Below are 21,033 nucleotides of genomic sequence, written 5' to 3'. Positions count from 1 at the left end.
CTGAAAACAACTAGATATCTGTTTACTGAATGTCATAGCTAGCTAAGGCTAAGGAAGGTTAGCTGTATATTCTATGAGGTTGCGTTACATTAGCTAGATATTATTAGCCATGGACGAGTTCTGGAAACAAATAAAATGGAAATACAAATTCAGATTGGTAAGGAAAATCAGAAAGGTTTGGAATAGTTTATCATCATAGCTGCATCGTTGTATCTTCATCATCGTAACCTTGGTCATCGTAACTTCATCAAAACTTCATCGTAACTTTGTCTTCGTAACTTCATCATTGTAACTTCATCATTGTATAGCGTTGATTATAACTTTGACATTGTAAATTTATCTTTGTGAATTTATCATATTTTTTTCATGAAAACTTATTCTAACTTTCTAATTCTAACTTTTCACACACTGTGCATGTGGCATGTGTTTATTCATTATTGCTTCCCAAACTAGAGGCAGCTTTTTTTTTCTACTGCTTAACACAGCTACATAGCTAGCTAAGACTAACTACAAAGTTAGATGCATAAGCTAGCTATAAGTTGCGATTCATTGTGAGCTTGTGAGCCGCTTTTCTATTGAAACACAGCTCACACACTGCTCTCTCTCCTCTCTGTAGATTACCTGGTCCCGCTGCTGTGTGTGTTGTTCTCCGTGTTGTGGATCTCCTGCACGGTGGTGTGTGTCTGCTGGATCCGCAAGCGCAGGAAAGAAAGAGAACGCGTCGACGCGCCAGTGGAGGAGAGCATCAATAACCAGCGAGGGGCATTTCTGAGCATTCAGTCCTCTTACAGAGAGGACAGGAAGAGTGTAACGTATCCGCTGGACAGGATCGGAGACGGAGCGGAGAGACAGGACGAAGAGGAGGACGACGACAGAGAGGAAGAAGGGAGCCCAGGGCTGGTGGTGGATAAGTGCCCTTCCTTAAAGTACACTAAAGGGGAGGTAGTGTACACCGTTTGCACCGCAGCCCAGACACATCCTTTAAGGACGCACTACAGCGCCAAAGACAACCGGTGTAAAGACGTGAACCGGAGTGAGCGAGTCTCCGATTGCTACATATGAACAAAACTGTCTGGAGCTAATCCAGATTTTTCACACTCTTCTATTTCTGTTTACACTTGTGTCATTATTTGCATTTTGTTTTTGTTTTTTTAAATAAAAATGGACCTGTCTCTATGGACGCGGCGGGAAATTTGGTTGAAGGTGAATCTAGAAACGGCAGCTCGGATTTTGATTTGTAGTTTTGGATTTTCTTTGAGTCGTGACGTGTGTGAAACGTGTGTAATACGCGCCATTAGCGTATTTTCCGGACTATAAGATGCGTTCATTCCTCTGGTAAATGCTGGTGCAACGTTTACAGCAAAGTGATGTTTGTATTACCGTTTTTACGTTAGCATATTGTTACCATCTTTTTTTTAAATAACGTAAATATACCATTAAAACTAACTACAAGGATTGGGCAATATGGCAGAAATATTATATCACAGTACTTGCTTCGTGAGACACAGTGTCTCACGCATGAAACATTTTATTTTCATCATTTATCATTTATTTTATCACAACATGGCTTTAAAATTGCTGATAAAAACTATAAGTTCAATAGTATTACTCATAAGAAATATTCATAATTTTAATTTTTGCTGTATTTTTGCAAATATGTTTTTCAAAAGAAACAACACTAAGTGAAATAAAAAACATTTCCACCAGTAAGCAATGACACTAACTTTAGGTCAATTTAAGTAATTAAGCATAAAATAAAAAGTAGTTCTACTAAGTTTAGGGAATTTTTCCCCTATAAAACTGACAAAAAAATTCCCAGCAATATAAAGTGACACTAATTTCTAAATTAAGTAATTAAAAAAAATCATAAAACTTTAACAAGAAACTGAAGGCAAAAAAAAAAATCTACAATAGAGAACTATAAGAAGAAGCTACACAGAACATTAGTGTGCTGTTTATTTCTTTTTTTTAAAGTAACAGGAAGTCGTTTAGGGATATAGAGGTATCATAGCTGCAATATATTTAAGAAAATGTATCGTGATGTTGCAATATTGATAACGTATCATTGTATCATCTACCACTAAGTGAGAAATAAAGTGAAATCACGCGCTTGGGTAATTATGACGCCAGCAAAAATACAGAAATCACCAAACTGATGCTAAATCAGTAAAATAATAGTTAAATGCTGACACTGAATATTATTTTATTACATTATTTTTATATGATTTTTTTATATTAAGTTACTGAATAACTTTATATGATCAATCCAGACGAGTTGTTAAATGTTATTTTTTGAAGAAAGCTGGTTGTAATCTTTAATAAAAATTATGTACATTAATGTAACTTGTGCAACAAGGCATCTGCTGTTTACTGATCTTATCTCTAATCAGACAGAATGTGTGTGGGGTTTTATGGTTTATGTTTTATATCCTGGAACAATCTATAGTCCGGAAAATACAGTACACGGAGGTGATTAGATGAAAAGTGAACGGCTTAACCCTTCAATCATTCATTGTTCATCTCATCATTTGTGTGTAATAAATGCTTAAAGTGTGTAAAGTTTCATTTCTACACTGTATGACGTTTCCGTTTTTCAAGTTCGCCACCGGTTTTGACAGAAAGTGGGAAATGTTTTTGCTTTTTACAGATTCACAGAGAAAGACTAAAATAAATGTAAAAAAAAAAAATGATAAAAAAAGTGTAAGAAAAAAAAATACATGTGTACATGTGTAAATAGGAAAGAGTTATAGCTGTGTATATTTGAGTTTAGTAACTTAAGAGACTTTTTTATTTTTATTATTATTATTATTATTATTATTATTTCTGTCAAATATTTTTGCTCCATTTTTCTTTGTTAATATTCTCATTCCTATTATTTATGTTGGCTAATATATATATATATATATATATATATATATATATATATATATATATATATATATATAAATCCCTAGAGTGCTTACGATCATGATGTTTGTGTTCTTTGTTTTGCTCTGAAGTCTGTAATCAGAAATCTGTAGGACTTTGTGGAAAGAATTTGTTCAAATGAAAACATTTTACTTCACAAATCAGTCTGTTTCCTGTTTTGAAAGGATATATCACTTCAAGTATTTGATGACTTCTTTTTCCTCCTGGGCACTAGAAGGTGATTTTTTTTCCAGAAATTATGGAGCTGTTGGGGTTTTACTTTTTATTTTGTGAGACATTTTGGAATCATAAGTGGATCAGCATTTCATGACATTAAAAGAACTTGTAATAATAAAGAGAGACAGAATTTTGTTTCATTTTTAAAAAATGAAAATAAAAATGCTAAACAATTATTATTATTTTTCTTTTTTTGGGATTTGATTCTAGCTGTATTTTCTTTAACAAATATACAGCATATTGTTAAAAAAATACTGCCATTATAGCAGTAAGCAATTAAAATGTATATTATCATAATTAGAGTGGCAAACAATATTATTATTATTATTGATGATGATAATGATGATTCATTTAAATGTAAATCACTTGATTATGACTTCAACCAATCACGTTATTAGAGGACTGGCCCGTGGAGCAGATTTCTTTCTTGCATAATGTGTTAGGACATTTTTAAATGGACCACAGATCTTTGAAAACAGCTTCCTCTCATACTAAACTTTCACTGTAATTTATGTTGGGTCCAAAAATTTTTTAAAAAAAGGTCATGTATGAAAACGACAGAAATATTTAATGCAGTTTGGCAATTATCATACTCTAACACAGCTAATTACACTTCAGTTCATGAGCAGGTTTAGTAAGTGTGCTAGAGCAGTAGCTTTGAAACCTTTTGTAGACAGGGACCCCTTTAACTGTAAAATAAATTCCATGGATCCCTTCAATATGGATTTATTTCATAATTTATTTCATAACATTATTATCATTTTTTTTAGAATAATATTTTTTGGAAAGCCTTAGAGCTTTTTATTACTGAACTTTCCACCAATAGATCATATTAAGTCTGAGTTGAGTTTGGTGCCTGGACCCTTAAATAACATTTTTGATCATGTGGGTTGTGATTTCCACCACTGTAACAAAATTTAACAAAAAAAACGTCACAGACTGCCTGGCTATGTTTCATGGACCCCTGGGGATTCTCAGAGCCGACTTTGAGTACCACTGTGCTAGAGGGAAAAAAAAATCACCAAACTCAGACAATACAAGCTCAAACATGGACTTCCCTGAGTTGGCAAAGCTTTTTAAGAGTGACTCCTAAAACCATAAAACAGTAGATCTGCTAGCTGTATTATTTATTTTTACGCTAATGAAGTACGTAATGCGAGTGGAGAAAGCAGGGGTTTATGGTTTGGCTGTGCTGGAGAGATTCTCAGTATGTGTATATTTGTGACTGGATGTTTTATTCACTTTCACCTTAAGTGCATGTGGGATGTTTAAAAGCGTAATCCCCATTCCCCTGGAGTTATGAACAGGATTTTCCCCCCGGAGTCTGGGATTCTTCAGAAAGCTCTTCCATTCCAGCACTGAGTCTGGCCATGCAGTGTGATTCATGACTTAACCATTGCTTTGAAAGATTAAACAACTACACAAAGGTTGACATAAGCATTTTTAAAGTGCCATCTTTTCAAAGGGAGCTTGTATTACATTTACATCCACTTATTTGGCTATGTAAATGTTAGGCAGAAGCTAATCCAGCTTCATGGGTTATGGGTTTACCTCAAGGACCTCGAGGATCTCAAGGGTCTTCTTACTGTACTGCTTACAAGAGTCTTCTTAATGAACGACAGTTTATTTAAGTTTATACCACAATGCTGCTGACACGGGTTTATATAAATGAGCTCGTTCTAATACATTATCTTTTCTATAAAAACAGTCCATTCACAGGGACTTGCATGGTGGATGCTCCGGTACGATCTAAGCCTAATATTAAATAGATTAAAAAACGTGTGTTTTCTGTGAAGAGGTGTTTATTTAACATTTATGGAAGGAGTCTCCAGTGTCAGTGCTTTGTAAGAGTCAGAGGTAAAGCTGTAATTTTACGTTCTCCAACAGGGGAATGTCTTCAGGACAGAAGCGTTTAAGCTTTGTGGGGTTTTTTTTTGGTAAATAGTGGTTTTGTTATTAACTTCAAGAGAGAGAAAAAAGAGGCCGGTGAAGGAACAAGTGTTTATAGGTGCTATAATGTAAGGCATAACTTGTGTCATGTATGAGCCACAACATTAAATGTAACCATAAACAGATAAAATATATCGCAATTATGGCAATTATGGTTTGATATGGGGGATAGAGCTGTACAGGAATATTCAAATGAACCAGTTAGTCAGCTTTTAGAAAACACCTGGCTCCTCTAAAGTGTTGTTATTTAAAAAAGAAGAACCTATAATTGTTGATATGCTGAAGCTTTCTGTAAGGAGTTTATTTATAAAACATTTATGGAAGGAGTCTCCAGTGTCAGCACTTTGTCTCAGTCAGAGGTAAAGTTGCAACTTCTGACACAGGAAAGTCAACAGGACAGAGGAGTTTACACTTTGTGGTTTCTTGGTAAGTACCTTGCTGAAAAAAACAAAACAATACAAACCATCAGAGAAAGTTTAATGGTTTCCACTACAAATACCATTACAAACCAACTGATAACCATTAAAACAATTACTCTTAGAGATCCTTAATGGTATCCACTAGACATAACATGCCACCAACAGAAGGCAACAAATTACCAGTAGAGACCCACAGGGACCATTACAGTTTCCATTAAAACCCATACAATTCCCATTATAACCATTAAAACCAGTACAAATACTATGAGGGTTTCTATGTTTTGTTTTGTTTTTTCAGCAGGGAAGTGAACAGAGGGAAAAAACAGAGATTGGTGAAAGGACAACTGCTTATAGCTGCTATAACGTAAGCGAGAACAGGAACGAACTTGTTTCGTGGATGTTCCATAGCATTAAAAATAAATATAAAATTGTAATAAATGTAAATTTCTGTAATACAAGAGGAACAAAAGGACATCCTGGAGTGTTTCATTCCTCTTATACCACAGCGCTGACTGGGCAGAAGGTGTTGATTATTTCAGCAGCTCTGACAATCACTAACACACACACACACACACACACACACAAACACCTGTTAGAATCTGCAGTAAAACATTTTATTAACACAAACCCCGATTTGAGTTACATTTTAAATGAAAATGGAGACAGGCAGAAGGCTGGCAGCTAAAGTAAACAAGTGGGCGGAGTCTCGGGTGTTAGCATCTCTGTGTGTAGTGAGCTTCACTGCTAACTGGGCTAGCTGTGTGTGAAATGGATATCAGAAAATTAATTTAATAAAACTTATGTTGCAGTGAAATGTAAGTCGACAGTTTCAATTTCAATTGCAGCTACCGAAAAAAAAAAAATCCGGGGAGTTAGCACACACCCGACATTTTACTTTCCATCTCATTTACTTCACAGCTCCGCCATTTTACGCTCCCTATCACCCGCGTCTCACGTCCGCCATTTTACCTTCCATCTCACCCGCCATCTTACACCCGCCATTTTACACCCGCCGCCCAGCTGTACCATTAGCTTCCCTCCTGCTCCTCCAGCCTTCAGCTCCTCTCACAGGTCAGAAGAGTTTGTTTTCCTCTTACTGTATATTATAATATATATCCTGGACCAGTAGTACAGTCTTATTTTTAATCCGACGTTGATTGAAAATTGTTTTAACGATGGTAAAATGGTATAATCAGGGAGCTAAGCATTGGCGTTCATCAGCTGCAGGTCTAAATTTCTAAATTACACGTTTGTAGTTCAAATGCTAACCTTACAGAGTAAAGTTTATAGTTTCAGTATGTCTAAAACACTAAACCAAGCCATGTTTTGTATCATTGTGTTTTGTTGTGGTGTTGTTTTTGTAATTTAAGACATCAGTGTTAAGTCAGTGTTGGTAAATATCTGTATAAATATCTGAAAACAGTGTTTGTATGAATGTATTTATTTTATTATTATTTACAAAAACTGCAGTTTGGCTATTATTTAGAGACACTGCTGCTCATGAGCAAACTCTTTCAGGGGAAATTACTTAGTCTGCTCAGAAAGTCGCAAGAAGTGACGTCACGTATATATTATATGCAATTTGCATATTTATATTTACAGGATCATTTGCATATCAAAACATGTTAAAGGATGGAGGTAGGAAGATAGTGCAGGACAGGGGTGCTGACAGTTCTGTGACAAGAGATCTACTTTTTCATATTATAATTATTACGGTAAGATCCACTGTGTAAATTATGATATGATTCACGTTCACTCCAAATTTAGAGTTTGAGAAATTATTTTGAGAGATTCGTTTTTATTCAAATAAAGTTATGCAATCAATTTTCATTCAAAGAAATCGCAAAAGTGATGTACAGCAGCGAGGGTGTGGTCGAGCGCCAGCGGTGGACGGAGAGGAGGCGGGTCGAATGGCAGGTAACGCATGATGATTCTCACCTTTGTCTTATAACCGCCAGTCTATTTATTTGTGTCTCTTTGTAACTGCCGTAACCACAGAGATAGAGTGCGATATAGCTGGCGGAGATTGCGAGACACGTAAGAACGCATGCACGCATGTACTCGCCGCGAAGTGTGAGCTTGAGTTTGTTGAGTATTTGAAAGTGCGCTGAAAAGTGCGGACTGAATAAACACGAACCTGGAGCTCAGCAAAAATTACGAAAAACTCTCTTGCCTTCTGCCACACACTCACACGCCGGGGTTGTAGTAAGAAGATCGACCAGTGGTTTTCTTGCGATCGACGTAATGAGCACCCCTGGTATAGGATGACGCCAAGCTCGCTACCGATACATTAATGGCGAAACGTATATGAGACGTGCGAATGGATGGGGGATGGGCGTTGGTTAGGGATGTGAAAAAAAAATCCTCCTTTATTAGCTCAAGCTAACTTTGACACGAGCAAATCTATGAATCACGTTGACTGACGATGTCGGAACGCAGAACGCGGTAATTTTCTTTAATAGCAGGTCGGTCCTTAGAGGCTCTGAAACCACGTGATTTGATTGCGATGTCATATGATCTTAAACGATGACCGATATCGCGCAGCGTTTCTGCAAAGTGTTGGGACCATTTAGGGGTTTTCTGTTTACACGAGGAGCTCCGAGTTTTGGAGTTAAACAGAGTTTGGACATGCAGAGACTAAAGAATTTGCCGAGTGCAGTTTGTATTGCCAGCAAAAGAATTCAGCCATGCAACCATCTATCTGCCAGTTCAGCTTATCACACCTAAATCCAGATGTGTGTGTGTGTGTGCGCGCAGGAATCCGTACTTCACGGAAAGACAGACAGAGAGAGAGAGAGAGAGAGAGAGAGAGAGAGAGAGAGAGAGAGAACACACCTCTATCCTAACATTAAATCTTCCTCAGCCTGTAGAGCTGATGTACAGGAAAAATCTGTGTGTGTGTGTGTGTGTGTGTGTGTGTGTGTGTGTGTGTGTGTGCGCGCGCGCGCGTGTGTGCAGGAATCTGTACTCCACAGAGAGACAGGCAGAGAGAAAACATACCTCTATCCTAACATTAAATCTTCCTCAACCTGTAGAGCTGATATACAGGAAAAATCTGAGTGTGTGTGTTTGTGTGTGTTTGTGTGTGTTTGTAGTTTTTGAAGCTGTAGATTTAAACCTGTAATGACAGACTTGTGACTTATGCGACCTGCTCTCTCTGGATCTGTGTGGATTTCCTGTTATCTCCTGCTACACAGATGAATCAGCCTTTTTTTTTCTCCTCCCACAACACTGAAGCCTCTCAGTGCGTTAATCGTGGAAGGAAACAGCTGCTGAACACAGCATCTGTAGGATTAAGAATCCCGGCTTGTGTTGACATTTGCTCCCGTACCGAATAAATGCCGGCGGTGTGTAAATGCCGAGCAGCTGCATTTAAAGCTATAAAGGAAATCTCTGTGCAACAATGCTTTTTGTATAACTGTATATTTTGATGTTTTTTTCACAAGCAAGAAAACAACAAAATAGCTAATAGAAATTCAAATACACTGCTAATACAACACTGCTAGTCACCTGTGCTGTTAAATTTTCTCAAATCTGATTTGATTAAGTTTCTATAACAGCAGCTCTGACAGTAGTGCAGCTGCAGATCACAGGTTTATATTTATGCGCTCGTCTCTAATATGTTTATAGGAGACGTTTATTTAACATTTAAGGAAGGAGTCTCCAGTGTCAGTGCTTTTGTAACAGCCAGAGGTAAAGCTGTTTCCACCTTCTGCGGCGTTTCCACCTTCTGCGGCTTTGTGGTTCTCTGTAACATGACAAGCTGCGTGTTTTTCATCTTATTGATTTCAAGAGAGAGAAAAAAGAGTGAGGGAATGACCGTTTATAGCTGCTATAACGTAAGTGAGAACAGAAGCAAGATTCCCGGATGTTTCACATCATGTTAAATATAACAGTTAAGATTTCAATGTGCTGTTGTTTAATAAATTAATAAATTGGATCGTGGAGAAATTGCTGTGGTATAAGTGGAATAAAACACTTAAGAACGTGCTGTTATTGGAAAATAATTAACATCAAGGTGGTAGCAGTAACTTTGATCGCACCACCCTGTCACTGATTATTTTCTTATAACAGCACAAGACTGTGTGTTTTATCTTAAGAGCTGATAAAGACGTGTATGAAGGAAGTGAGCAACAATCGGGCCTCCTTTCACAGGCTCTTCTAAAGCTAGCATAGTATAAACTAAAAAGCTAAAAAGCTACAAAGATTTAAATATTTTAATGCCAAATGTTTGCATTTCACGAGTATTTTTGTGCTACACGCATCCAATATAGAATGTACTCCAGCTGAAATTACTTTTACACAACATTCTCCAAAACAAAAATGAAAAGCATATGTTGTTATAAAACTGATTTTGTAGTCGTGCGAGACGATCTTGAACCTGAGCCGTGTGGAGAGAGTTATGATGTTTATTTTCCTCCACGTTCCTCTGTCGTGTTAATTTACTTCGACACGTTTTATAAAAACATCCCACTTCACATAACTCATTACACAGAGCTGATATTCATTTTTCACTTAGACCTTTTTTTTTTTTTTTTAAATCCCAGACAAGTCAGGACTGATAAAGGAATTTCATAGCACAGATGTCATAATGTGCCTACACACGCGTTAATTTCCCAGAAGAATGATGTAATGTGTCTTGTCTGCTGATGTGATAAGAGACTTTAGCTGTGAAAAGATTAAGCTGAAATAATATACGTGTCTGTAATTTATCTTGGAGTTAGCGTGTTAGTGGGTTTAAGCTTCTTGATCTGTCTTTACGTATGCAGTTGAATTTAAAGTTTTGAAATCAGATTTATGCAAATTCTCCACTTATCGCAAATCATCCGACACTTTTTTTGGTTTAATGCCCAAATGTCTTTAATAATGGAGACTCATGTCTGCTAATTATATGCAAATGAGATGTTCAGAACAACCTAGTAGCAAGTAGAAAAGATTACAGTTTGCTGTTAGTGTCTGGACTACGGCTAATATGGATCATTACGTCCTCACGTAAAAAACGTAGCATGAGATTTCTGATCGCATTTTCAGATTTTTGTTTCAAAACGTAAACTGAATGAATGAACGCCTCAACGAACGAACGCCTCAACCCACGTCAAGTTGTAAAGTGATTTGACTTCATGGTTTCGCTCATCCTGTTATCGATGATGAATGAAAAATTAACAACGTAGCTGAATAACTACGTAAGAACATCGTGCCAATTTTCCATCGCATTTTAATTTATTATGCTATTTAATGAAATTTGATTATGTGCAAATGTTTTTTTTTTTTTGTCAGCTAGCTGATCGTCTGAAGCTTTAAGATTTCTTCTGGATGTTACAATAATGCGACTCGATGATCATAAGCTATTTTTAGCTAGCTAGCCTTGTTTGTTGCGTTCAAATCGGGGTCATTGGGGTCATTTTAACCGTATTTACAAGAAGAATCTACACAGAATCAATTCGAACTTTCTGATATCTAATCGTTCGCGAGTTATACAGTCGTGTTGACATTTTGCAAAATGATGAAACCCGTGGTAGTTGGGCGAGAGGTTGATGTTAACCCAACTACCGTGTAATTACAGTGGAATAATACAAAGGCTTTAATCTTGTTTACGCTTTCTCTGTGCCTTTATTTAAAAGACTGAGTGGCTGTGTGCTAGCTACAGGCACACGTGTGATTTTGTCAGGAAGTTAGCATGCTAATCAGCGATTATCTGCATTTTTGCATGACTAAAGAAGAGAAACGTGCATGCCAGGCACATCTCTGTCAGGCTTCTTGCTTTTTCCTCACGCTAGGCCTGTCTCAACTACTTCTAATATCATTTTCTGCGTTATTTCCTCTCTCGCCCTCAAGTTAATGCCATTATGTTTATTGTGTGGAAAGTGAAACTGAGTCCAGCTTTGAGTGGGGAAAAAACTGAGCATGTTATGATCTGCCTCTCTACACACACACACACCCTGCCCATACCACTGTAACTGTATATATACACACACACACACACTCTGTACTCAGCACACATGCATCCGCTACGCCGCGTGCCGTGTCAGTCAATTTTGCTATGAATCATCTCTGTTTAGAAATTATTATAATTAACATCTAATGTATATTTCTCCTCACTCCTATAAGCCAGCTCTTAGTTTCAGTAAAGAAAAATCCAAGCCACTCCTTATAATTAGAATAACATTATCATCGATATATCCAAATATTTAAATACGAAACAGATTAAGCAAGTAAATATATGAGTGTACAAATATAAGCATATTTATTTATTTATTAACTTTTACTCCTGAACCTTCCACATTGCCTCTTTTTACTAAAGTTAAATTATCATTTATACTTGGAAGTTTTGCTTTAAATAACATTTCAAGTGACTTAAGTAATAAATAATAATTATGACAATTCTAGTGACTTTCGTCCTCGTCGATCATGATCTCATCACTTAAATAAATAAATAAATAAATAAATAAATAAATGTTTTTTCCCCCCCCATAGATTGGAATTTTCTCCATTTTAATGTATGGCAGCTGCTTAAATTGCGAAAAGTAGTCAAATTATAGATAAATTATAGTTGAAATGTTATAACAAATTATATAATATATAAATAATATAATAGATTAACAATTATGAAAGTAATAAACCTGCTTAGACTTTTTTTTTTTTAAAGAAAGATTGTACGTATGTACTGCATTGGCGGATCATTTTACAATAATTTGTCAGTGTTTATATTTATCTTAAAATATTATAAATCAATCAATAAATAAATAAATAGTGACGTAGATTATGACAGTCGATAAGATGATTTAAACTCACTGAAAATTTCTACAGATAGTTTGAGTTTCTCTCATCGTACATTTTAATATGTAGCCTGCTGTGTATATATTTATAATAAATATATTTTGCCAAATTCAAGACACAGAACATTTTACACGCTTGGAAGGTTTAGTAAACAAAGCAGTGAAATAAATAAACAAATAAATAAAATTAACGGTTTGGATTCAATTAAAGTTTTGGATTCAAATATTTTCGCATGTGTTTTGCAGTTATAAAAGCATGACATTGGTATTTCTTTATTTAAAAAAAAAAATTATTTGTATTTTTTAGATTGTACTTTCAAGTCAAAGAAACACAAGTCTGTTAGAATAAATAGGAGTTTTAGGACATCAGCGTCTTACAGATTGTGTTGACCTGCTTGTGTGTGTGCACGTGCTTGCGTGTGTGTGAGTGTAATGTGAGACTCATGGTGTCACATGATTTCCATGCATGAACACACACACACACACACACACACACACACACACACACACACACACAGAGACAGAGGGTATTAAGACTCTATGCTACATGAGAAAACTATTGAGGCACCACTGGAGATTTTCTCTTTGATGTCTGGGACATGAAAAGGCCTGTGCGCTTAACACACACACGCACGCACATGCACACACATATACGTGCTAATGTGTACACACACACACACACACACACACACGGTGTAAGGGTTTGCTGGTAATGTGTTGTAAAGGAAATTAAGATCTCATGGCCTGAATTAGTGCACATCCCACATTCTTCTTCAGGTGTGGATCCATTGTAATAAAGGTGCTGAGCTCCTTTTGTGTGTGTGTGTGTGTGTGTGTGTGTGTGTGCGCGCCCGTGCGTGCGTGTGTGTGTCCAGGTCAGGGTTGTGTGCCAGACCAGTTGCCGCTCCTCAGACAACTGTTTGAATCTCGGCTGGCAGCTGTCGCTACGCAGCTATCAATGAGGCATTACACTTCTGGATAAACAGAATTGTGTGTGTGTGTGCGCGTATGCATGCAAATCTGTTAGGTCGTTGAGTCATTTCTTGTCTGCTTCTTCTTTAGTTTTGCGCTGGAGCTATGAGGTAATGAGAGGTTTATGTGAACTGTTTTGTGTAAATGAATTCTTTTCTGTTCTGGAGGCGGCCATCTGGGACAATCACGTTTTCTTGTTACTCAGAGCAGGTTGCTGTCATCTCACTGCTTCCAGAGCTTAAATGAGGCAATTTGGCAACAAGCGATACTGTAGTTCCACCTTTAAAATATAATTGCTACTTCTCAAAACTCCTCTTGAGTAAGCGCTTTATCGCGGTCAGGGCCGAGGCGAATCGTTTTTATTATACACACTTTAAACCCAGTAATTCTGACACTGTAATATTCAGATCAGGTCTGAGCCTCGCTTTGAGAAGCTTTCATTAAATGGCCATGACAATGACACGCTGTGTGTGTGTGTGTGTGTGTGTGTGTGTGTGTGTGTGTGGGGTGTTCGGTGTTGTCCCACCGTGTGTAATCTGAAGCAGACATGGTGTTTACTCGTTCTCGGTTAATAAACGCTATCGTGATACGTACACACACTGTTATTGTAGTTAGATGCTGTTATCAGATGTGTGATGTAATTGCTTAATAGATGCCCTGATCGAGTGTCTCGACTTACTCGGTGAGAGAGACACGTCAACACCGGTAAGGTGACACGAGTTCGGTACATTATGGTGAACGGTCCAGAGGCCCGATCCCTGCTCCTCTTGAAATCCCTTGATCTGGGATTTGTTTCGACCGAACCACGGCACGACACGCATCAGGTGTGGAAGCTATACACTCTCAGGGCCGCATGCCGAGTAACGTGATTGGTTCAACTTGTCACATTACTTCCTGTTTCTTCTTTCATGACGTGGTTATTCTGCTTATTGAAATTAAACCAGACTTTCATACCACTGTATTATTTTTACCTTCGTTCATGTTTGTGGGGCGACGTGTCAGAGATCAGCTACCTGTTTGCAGGTATTCTGGTAACTCATGCTCTGCATCCCATAAGGGCTGTTCTTCACATCTGGAGTGCTGGTGGCACAGGGGGTACCAAAAAACCCCCAGCAATCCCGCATGCACAAATGTAACATATGGAATGGCGCAGTCGAGCCACGGTTCGGGAAGCGATTCTCCAGTGTGAACGCAAAAATGCTCTGCTCCAGAATAATGAGCCCAGGATCAGGTTCAGTGAAAATGTCTTCTGATAACTAATGCCATTAGCTATTTATGATAGATGTTTACGTTTTTATATAAAAACGTTACGTCAGCGTTTAATTCTTGAAAAAAAAATCCTGATTGTCCTTCACTAAAGAAATCAAGCGATGCACCGAAGGTTTTGCTTTTCAGTGTGGTACGTTTTCTGCCAGTTACTCATGAATAGCAATAGTAGAAGTACAGTGTTTGACATTTTATCACCAGTATGATTTGCATTTCGCTCTGGCGTGGAATTTTCTCCATAGCTTTATTTGAAGCTTGCAGGACAAAGCACAGGGTCATGCGTGGTTCAGTGAAAATGTCAAACAAACAAAAAAAAACTTCACACACCTCTGACTTCTGACATAAAATCTAGAACGTCAGTCTTCAACTCCAATTCTTAAACAATTTTCCCCCTTTCTGTTTAATTCTGTCTCTACTGATGATGTCTCGAATAACAAGAGTAACTGAAAATGACATTCATAAAAGATCATTGTTACGATTTCTCCATATTTAACTGCCCCAGATGTCCTTTAATTTGTTTAATTACATTTTATTGTCTACTAATTGCTTTAAACAGGATTTACCAATCAGGATCATGCAATATTTTCCTCGTTTCTGTTTGAAAGCTGGGTTATCGAGCCGATAGCCAATGGGGAAAATTAGAAGGGCTGGAGGACAAAAAAAAGTGTAGCATCTCGCATCTTATTTTAGTAAAAGTGTCATAAACTGGGTGAGGAAACTTACCGGACAAATGTTTATCGTTTTTTTTTTTTTTTTAAACAAGATTAAAAAAAGTTCACTTAATGTTGTACTGTAGGCAAAAACAGGGAAAAGAAGATTTTTCATTAATTAATTAATACAGAATTAAATCCTGTGACTTCTTTCATTCACACGGTTCTTTGATTATCTCAGAGTAAATTGCGTTGGGAAATCAGAGTCCCTCCCACAGCTGGAGCCTACGGTCCCTGCTGATAATGAACATGAACGTGTGTGTGTGTGTGTGTGTGTGTGTGTGTGTGTGTGTACGTACTTTACATGCTTGTGTATGTGTGAAACACAGTGTCATTGTGAATGCATGTATTTATAGTTAAACACGCGTCTAAATCTCGCTGCGTTTCTGCGGTGAAGGTGAGACGCACCGGAGACTCGTCTGCAGTGCGTTGTGGGAATTTTCCGGAGCAGCTGTTGCTGAGATTCAGGGATCAGTTTGCGAGAAAATAAGCAAACATTTCTTAAGCAAATAAATATTGAAGTCAGAGGGCTGGATGGATTGAGTTTGCTTTTTTTGCACTCCGAATAGAAGTGTTTTCTGAATAGAATAGATTTAAAAGTATGTTTGTTGGTAGCTAGAATTAATTAATCAATAATTAATAATAAGTACCACTTTAACGTTAATGTTGTTATGCCATGGTTCTCACTGTTTCTCTTGCTCTGATGTAACAGCTAGCGTGTGTGTACCCCCCCCCCCCGGTCGCGTCTCAAAGTGTTTCCACAGCTGTCACAAACAGTTGCTTGTGGTGTTTTGTTTTCCCGCGACTCACGCTTTCAGCGCCTCGGTGACTAACCACGGTCATGGACACAGCCGCCTCTCGGCCTCCAGAGACAAATACCAGTCTCTCTGTGTGTGTGTGTGTGTGTGTGTGTGTGTGTGTGTGTGTGTGTGTGTGTGTGTGTGTGTGTGTGTGTGTGTGTGGGGACAGTACAATATTCATGACCAGTACAAGAATCCTTGCATTTGCATTCCCATGTTTCCGTTAACATGTTCAGCGACACAGAACCATGTAGCTGTAGGCTTCCTCTCAGGGTAAATCTACTGGAGAAGCCTCAGACTTATCGAGTTTAGGTTATCCCTAATTCATTATACTTTCAGTGCAAATATCCACTTCAAACATACACACTAATGTCTTTTGACTTTGAACTTATAAATAAGGACAAAAAAGTATGTATTCATAAGCATAAAGAAAATTGATCGTGGGGAAAAAATTATTCAGATGCCACAAAAGGCCATCATTAGTACTTTGTTGCAAAGCTATTTGCATCATTGTGGTTCAATTTTAGCCCATTCCTCATGGCACAAAGGTTTACGAGGATCCATCTGATGGACTCTCAATTTCAAAAAAAGGTCAGGAGATTGGCAAGAAGGTTTTGTTGGGTTCTTTTGGCTGCATGTTTGGGATCGTTATCTTGTTCAAAAGTCCATCTTCTCCTCCGATTCAGTTTGTTGACCGAAGAGATTAAGTTCTCCTCAGATATATCCTGGTACATTGCTCCATTCATGCTCTAATTACACGTAATGCTCCAGTACTGTTTGCAGAGAAGCAGCCCATATCATGATGCTCCCACCACCATGCTTCACAGTAGATATGGTGTTCTTGGGATCATACGCGCAACCTTTCTTTCTCCAAACATGACTAGTTGAGTTAGTTTTGTCTTGTATTCCAAAAATGCTTTAGATATGCATCTCTGTGCTTCTTTTTTTGTTTTTAACACCTGGTTATTATGAAACCAGTTGCCCTGACATGGATGTTTAAGTCTTGGTCTTTGGTATGGCTCTGTAGTTTTGACAGAGTAAAGAATTTTTAAAGCTGTACATGGTAGAAACAGTCAATATTGTACTAATGTACTGTTCTGTAAACAGTGTTCTTATTTTGGATCTCACCTGGTTTTACCTCCTACACTTTCAGAAGCATTTTCCCTTCCACTACATCATTATTTATGAAGATATTCAGTAGGTGTGTTGGTGTGTTCTTGTGAGCGCTCATCCCACGTATCTGTTGAATTTTTGACATTGCCCGTGTTCCGCTTCGTGCCTTCTCCGTTTCGCTTCTCTTGCCAGATCGCACACCTTGAGTTCGCGCCCACATAGTACCCACGGATTCCCCCCCAGAGACTCAAAGAGGTCATGTCTGGACTCGCACACCAGCCCATTAAAACACGCGCAACTCTTTAGGTGTGTTTCTTTTAAAGGCTCAAGGCTGCAAATCCATGTAGAATCTCCCAGGATCCCAAGCTCACAGTATCCATGTGTGTGGCTTCAAAAGAAATGGTGACGTGGAAGAGGTTTTTTTTTTTTTTTTTTGTCATAATTACTTTGGATATTTGTGGCCAGCCATGAATACTAGCATAGGATTTATTTTGCATTTGTGTGTGTGTGGATGTGTGTGGTAGGCTGGTTTTGTGTGTGTGTGTGTGTGTGTGTGTGGATGTGTGTGGTAGGCTGGTTTTGTGTGTGTGTGAGAGGGAGGAAGAAGACCTTAGTCATTAATCAATGTCTCAGACAGACTGTCATAAACAGGAATTATTCAGCTCAAGACTGTACTTACACAAGGTCCAGTTTGTGTGTGTGTTCGTGTTCATTCCCCACCCGATAATAAACTTTAGCGAGGCCCTCAGGCTGTGCTTTTCTCCTGCGCTGATGAACAAGGACAGCTGAGTGTTTAATCTCTCATTATGCGCCTGTGATTGTCACCGACAGCAGCGCCCCCCGGTGGACAAAATGGAAAGCAGGCTACAGTAGATAAACTGACCACACACTACATACGATCTCAAAAGTATAACATCTGATTTGCTGTAATTAAAATTGGGTTTTATGACATCATACATTACAGCTAACTTCAGCATGTGTTGTCTCTTTGTAGTACACTTCTAATATACCGATAGATAAAGTGCAGTGGAAACACTTCATTAAAGTTTTGATTTTAATGCTGTGTCTGCACATTTTAAAGATGTACAAATATAGCGAAGCCCCGCACAGTATTTAGGATACCTGTCGCTGGAAGCCAATCAGAAAGCTCCTGGAGACAAAATATGTTTAAAATGTTTCATTGTTTATCAAACATTACAGATTTCGCAGAATATTGTATATCATCAGGTGTTACATAAGGAATGAAATGCACTGTGTCATGCCGTTATAGGAAATTAATCACTCAAGGGTGGTGTGATGAAGCGGAGCGACAGTTACCCATGCCAGAGTTGATTATTTTCCTATAACAGCACATCCTAAAGAGTGTTGTTTCTTATACCACTGCAGTTTTTTATTTATTAAAGAATGACACGTAATACTTTTGTTGTATTTATCAATTAGTTCTTGTTCTGACTTACCTTATAGCAGCTATAAACAGTCATTATCTCACTTTTTTTTCCTAATGAGACAAAAAAAAAAACAACAACATAGAAACGTAAATCTCTGCGGGGGCCAAGCACCGTTCACAGATCAGACCCCACAGATCAGTGGCTAGTTCTTGCCAAGTCGCGGAGAACACTAAAGCACCCGTAGAACAACGTACTGTTTGGTACTGTTCGTAAGTTTCATGATGAATTCTAACACTGTGAAGTGTGTGCTGCAAGCTGATTGGTTGATGGAGGACATGTTCTTGAAGTAACCCAGTCAACAATAGAAATCCACTCACAGATTACCACAACGGTGCTTGGCCCCATAATTAAGTGCATAAAGTTCAAATATGCTCATTAGGACAGACTTGGATTATCCATTAGCTACATTAGCTTTGTAGCTTTAGGACCAAACTACAGAAGCAAACGTAAGCAAAACATGTCTATGCAGATCGGCTACGTTTGGGGTAGAAGAGATGTTGTGTAAGTCTGTAAAAGTTTTCCTTTCATATTTAAACCACAGACATTTATTTGACACTGATTTATTGTGGTCGGGTGGAGCACCGTGTCAGTTTACAGAAGTCCGAGCCAGAAAGAGTGAAAGTGGGAGACCTAGCGGCGTCATCTGAGATTTATTAATGATCTCAGGTGTGTGTGTGTGTGTGGGTTTTTTTTTTTTTTTTTTTTTTTTGTGTCTTAATGATTATGAACGTTCAACACAGTGAATCGGTGTCTCGGCTACTGTAATGTTTACGCTTTGCTTTGCTCTGTAACCATAACAAACTTTACTGGGGCTTTGACGTGCTGAGCTCACTCCTCAGGCATCGGGAAGATCACACGCGCACACACACACACACACACACACACACACACACACTACTGAACACACATACCTGAATGCAGGTGAGAATCGGACACCACACACACACGCGCTCTTCTTGGTTTAACTGATATCAGATGCAGTGGAACGACAGTGCTGGGGTTTCCTACACTCTGTCTGTCTGTCTGTCTAACCATCTATCTATCTATCTATCTATCTATCTATCTATCTATCTATCTATCTATCTATCCATCTCTCTGTCTATCTATCTCTCTGTCTATCGTTTTCTGTTTCTGTCTATCTCACTGTCTGTCTGTCACGTTGTTTCTATCTATCTATCTATCTATCGCTTTCTGTTTCAGTCTATCTCACTGTCTGTCTGTCTGTCACGTTCTGTTTCTATCTATCTATCTATCTATCTATCTATCTATCTATCTATCTATCTAATGCTATCTGTCTCTATCGCTCTAACTTCTATCTATCTGTCTGTCTCTATCTCTCGCTGTCTGTTTGTCTATCTCTCAAATTTTTTCTGTCTCTATCTATCTCTTTCTCTGCCTCTGTTTCTCTCTCTCTCTCTTTCTCTGCCTCTGTCTCTCTCTCTGTCTATCTCTCTGTCTGTCTATCGATTTCTGTCTCTGTCTATCTTTCTTATCTGTCTGTCTAACGCTATGTGTCTCTGTCTTTGTCTATCTCTCTCTCACTATTTCTGTCTGTCTGTCTGTCTCTCTCTCTCTCTGTCTATCTAACTCTTTCTGTCTCTATCTATTTCAATGAAGACATATCAGTTCTAGATTTTTAAAAATGATGTATTTGTTTGTCAAGGATGTTTGTAATGTTGTTGATCAGTAAAAGCTCCACACTGTGAAACATCAATGAATTTAAATATAAAGACTTTTACTGTATCATAATGAGGTTGATTTCTGGCTGCAGGAGTTTGGTTTTTAGCCGCACTACCAGTTTCCCTTTATTTATTTGAAATATATATATATATATATATTTAAAAAGTTGACTGAGGAAGTTTGTACTCGAATGTACTGGGCGAATGTAGTGATGGTGTATTTGGGCGATTATTCCCGTGTTGATTGTTCCTCAGATTTTGACAGACAGGAGAAAAAAAAAAGCAGAATACTCTCGTTTCTAATAATTTTCTCTTTGTTTTATAAGCACAAGCTGCTTTATAATAATGAGTTTCTCTTTTTCTAACATCTTGAGGGCTTAAAGCGTGTGTTTGCTTATAAGTTATTAAATCTGAGAGAGAGAAAAAAACAAAGTCGTGAATTACTCTAATGAGAATGAAATGATTTTATTTAACGAAGATTTTAGTCTCAATATGAGGAGAAAAGTTCAAACGTGAAAGTTTATCATTAAAACTTTCCAGAATTTTCATAGCGCAGATTTCTGAGTGACATTTGAATTTATTCTAATGTTTAATTTTTTAAATTTTATTTATATTTTTTTTGCTGACACCTCATGAGTTGTGTGTGTCTGGTGAATTAAAAGCTTTTGACTTTACTGATGCTGTGAACATTACACACAGTTTTAAATCACCAACAGGTGGTGCTGATGCTCTGTGTGATGAAGATTTAGTACTGCA

The 21,033-nt window shown here is 37.8% G+C and overlaps 2 protein-coding genes across 9 annotated transcripts in view; both read left to right on the top strand.

The window, feature by feature from the left end:
• The window catches only part of jag2a (jagged canonical Notch ligand 2a), a 39,841-nt gene extending 36,521 nt beyond the window's left edge, over positions 1-3,320 (top strand). For all 4 annotated transcript variants that reach the window (XM_053232635.1, XM_053232633.1, XM_053232634.1 and 1 more), the window contains one exon: positions 617-3,320. In XM_053232635.1, coding sequence (XP_053088610.1) covers positions 617-1,062 — 446 coding nt within the window. In that variant the 3' untranslated portion in view covers positions 1,063-3,320. The remainder of the gene's footprint in view (positions 1-616) is intronic.
• A 3,105-nt stretch (positions 3,321-6,425) lies between these two features.
• esr2b (estrogen receptor 2b) overlaps positions 6,426-21,033 on the top strand; it is a 59,918-nt gene continuing 45,310 nt past the window's right edge. For 2 of the 5 annotated variants that reach the window (XM_034302614.2, XM_026939147.3), the window contains exons 1-2: positions 6,429-6,584; positions 7,351-7,430. The gene's annotated coding sequence lies outside the window, so the exon portion shown is untranslated. Of the gene's footprint in view, positions 6,585-7,350; positions 7,431-21,033 lie in introns of all 5 variants that reach the window. The other 3 variants (XM_034302613.2, XM_034302615.2, XM_034302616.2) reach the window with 3 other exon arrangements.

Source organism: Pangasianodon hypophthalmus, chromosome 3, assembly GCF_027358585.1.
Source record: "Pangasianodon hypophthalmus isolate fPanHyp1 chromosome 3, fPanHyp1.pri, whole genome shotgun sequence".
In the NCBI taxonomy this organism is placed as follows: domain Eukaryota; kingdom Metazoa; phylum Chordata; class Actinopteri; order Siluriformes; family Pangasiidae; genus Pangasianodon; species Pangasianodon hypophthalmus.
This window is presented reverse-complemented; position numbering and strand designations above follow the sequence as displayed.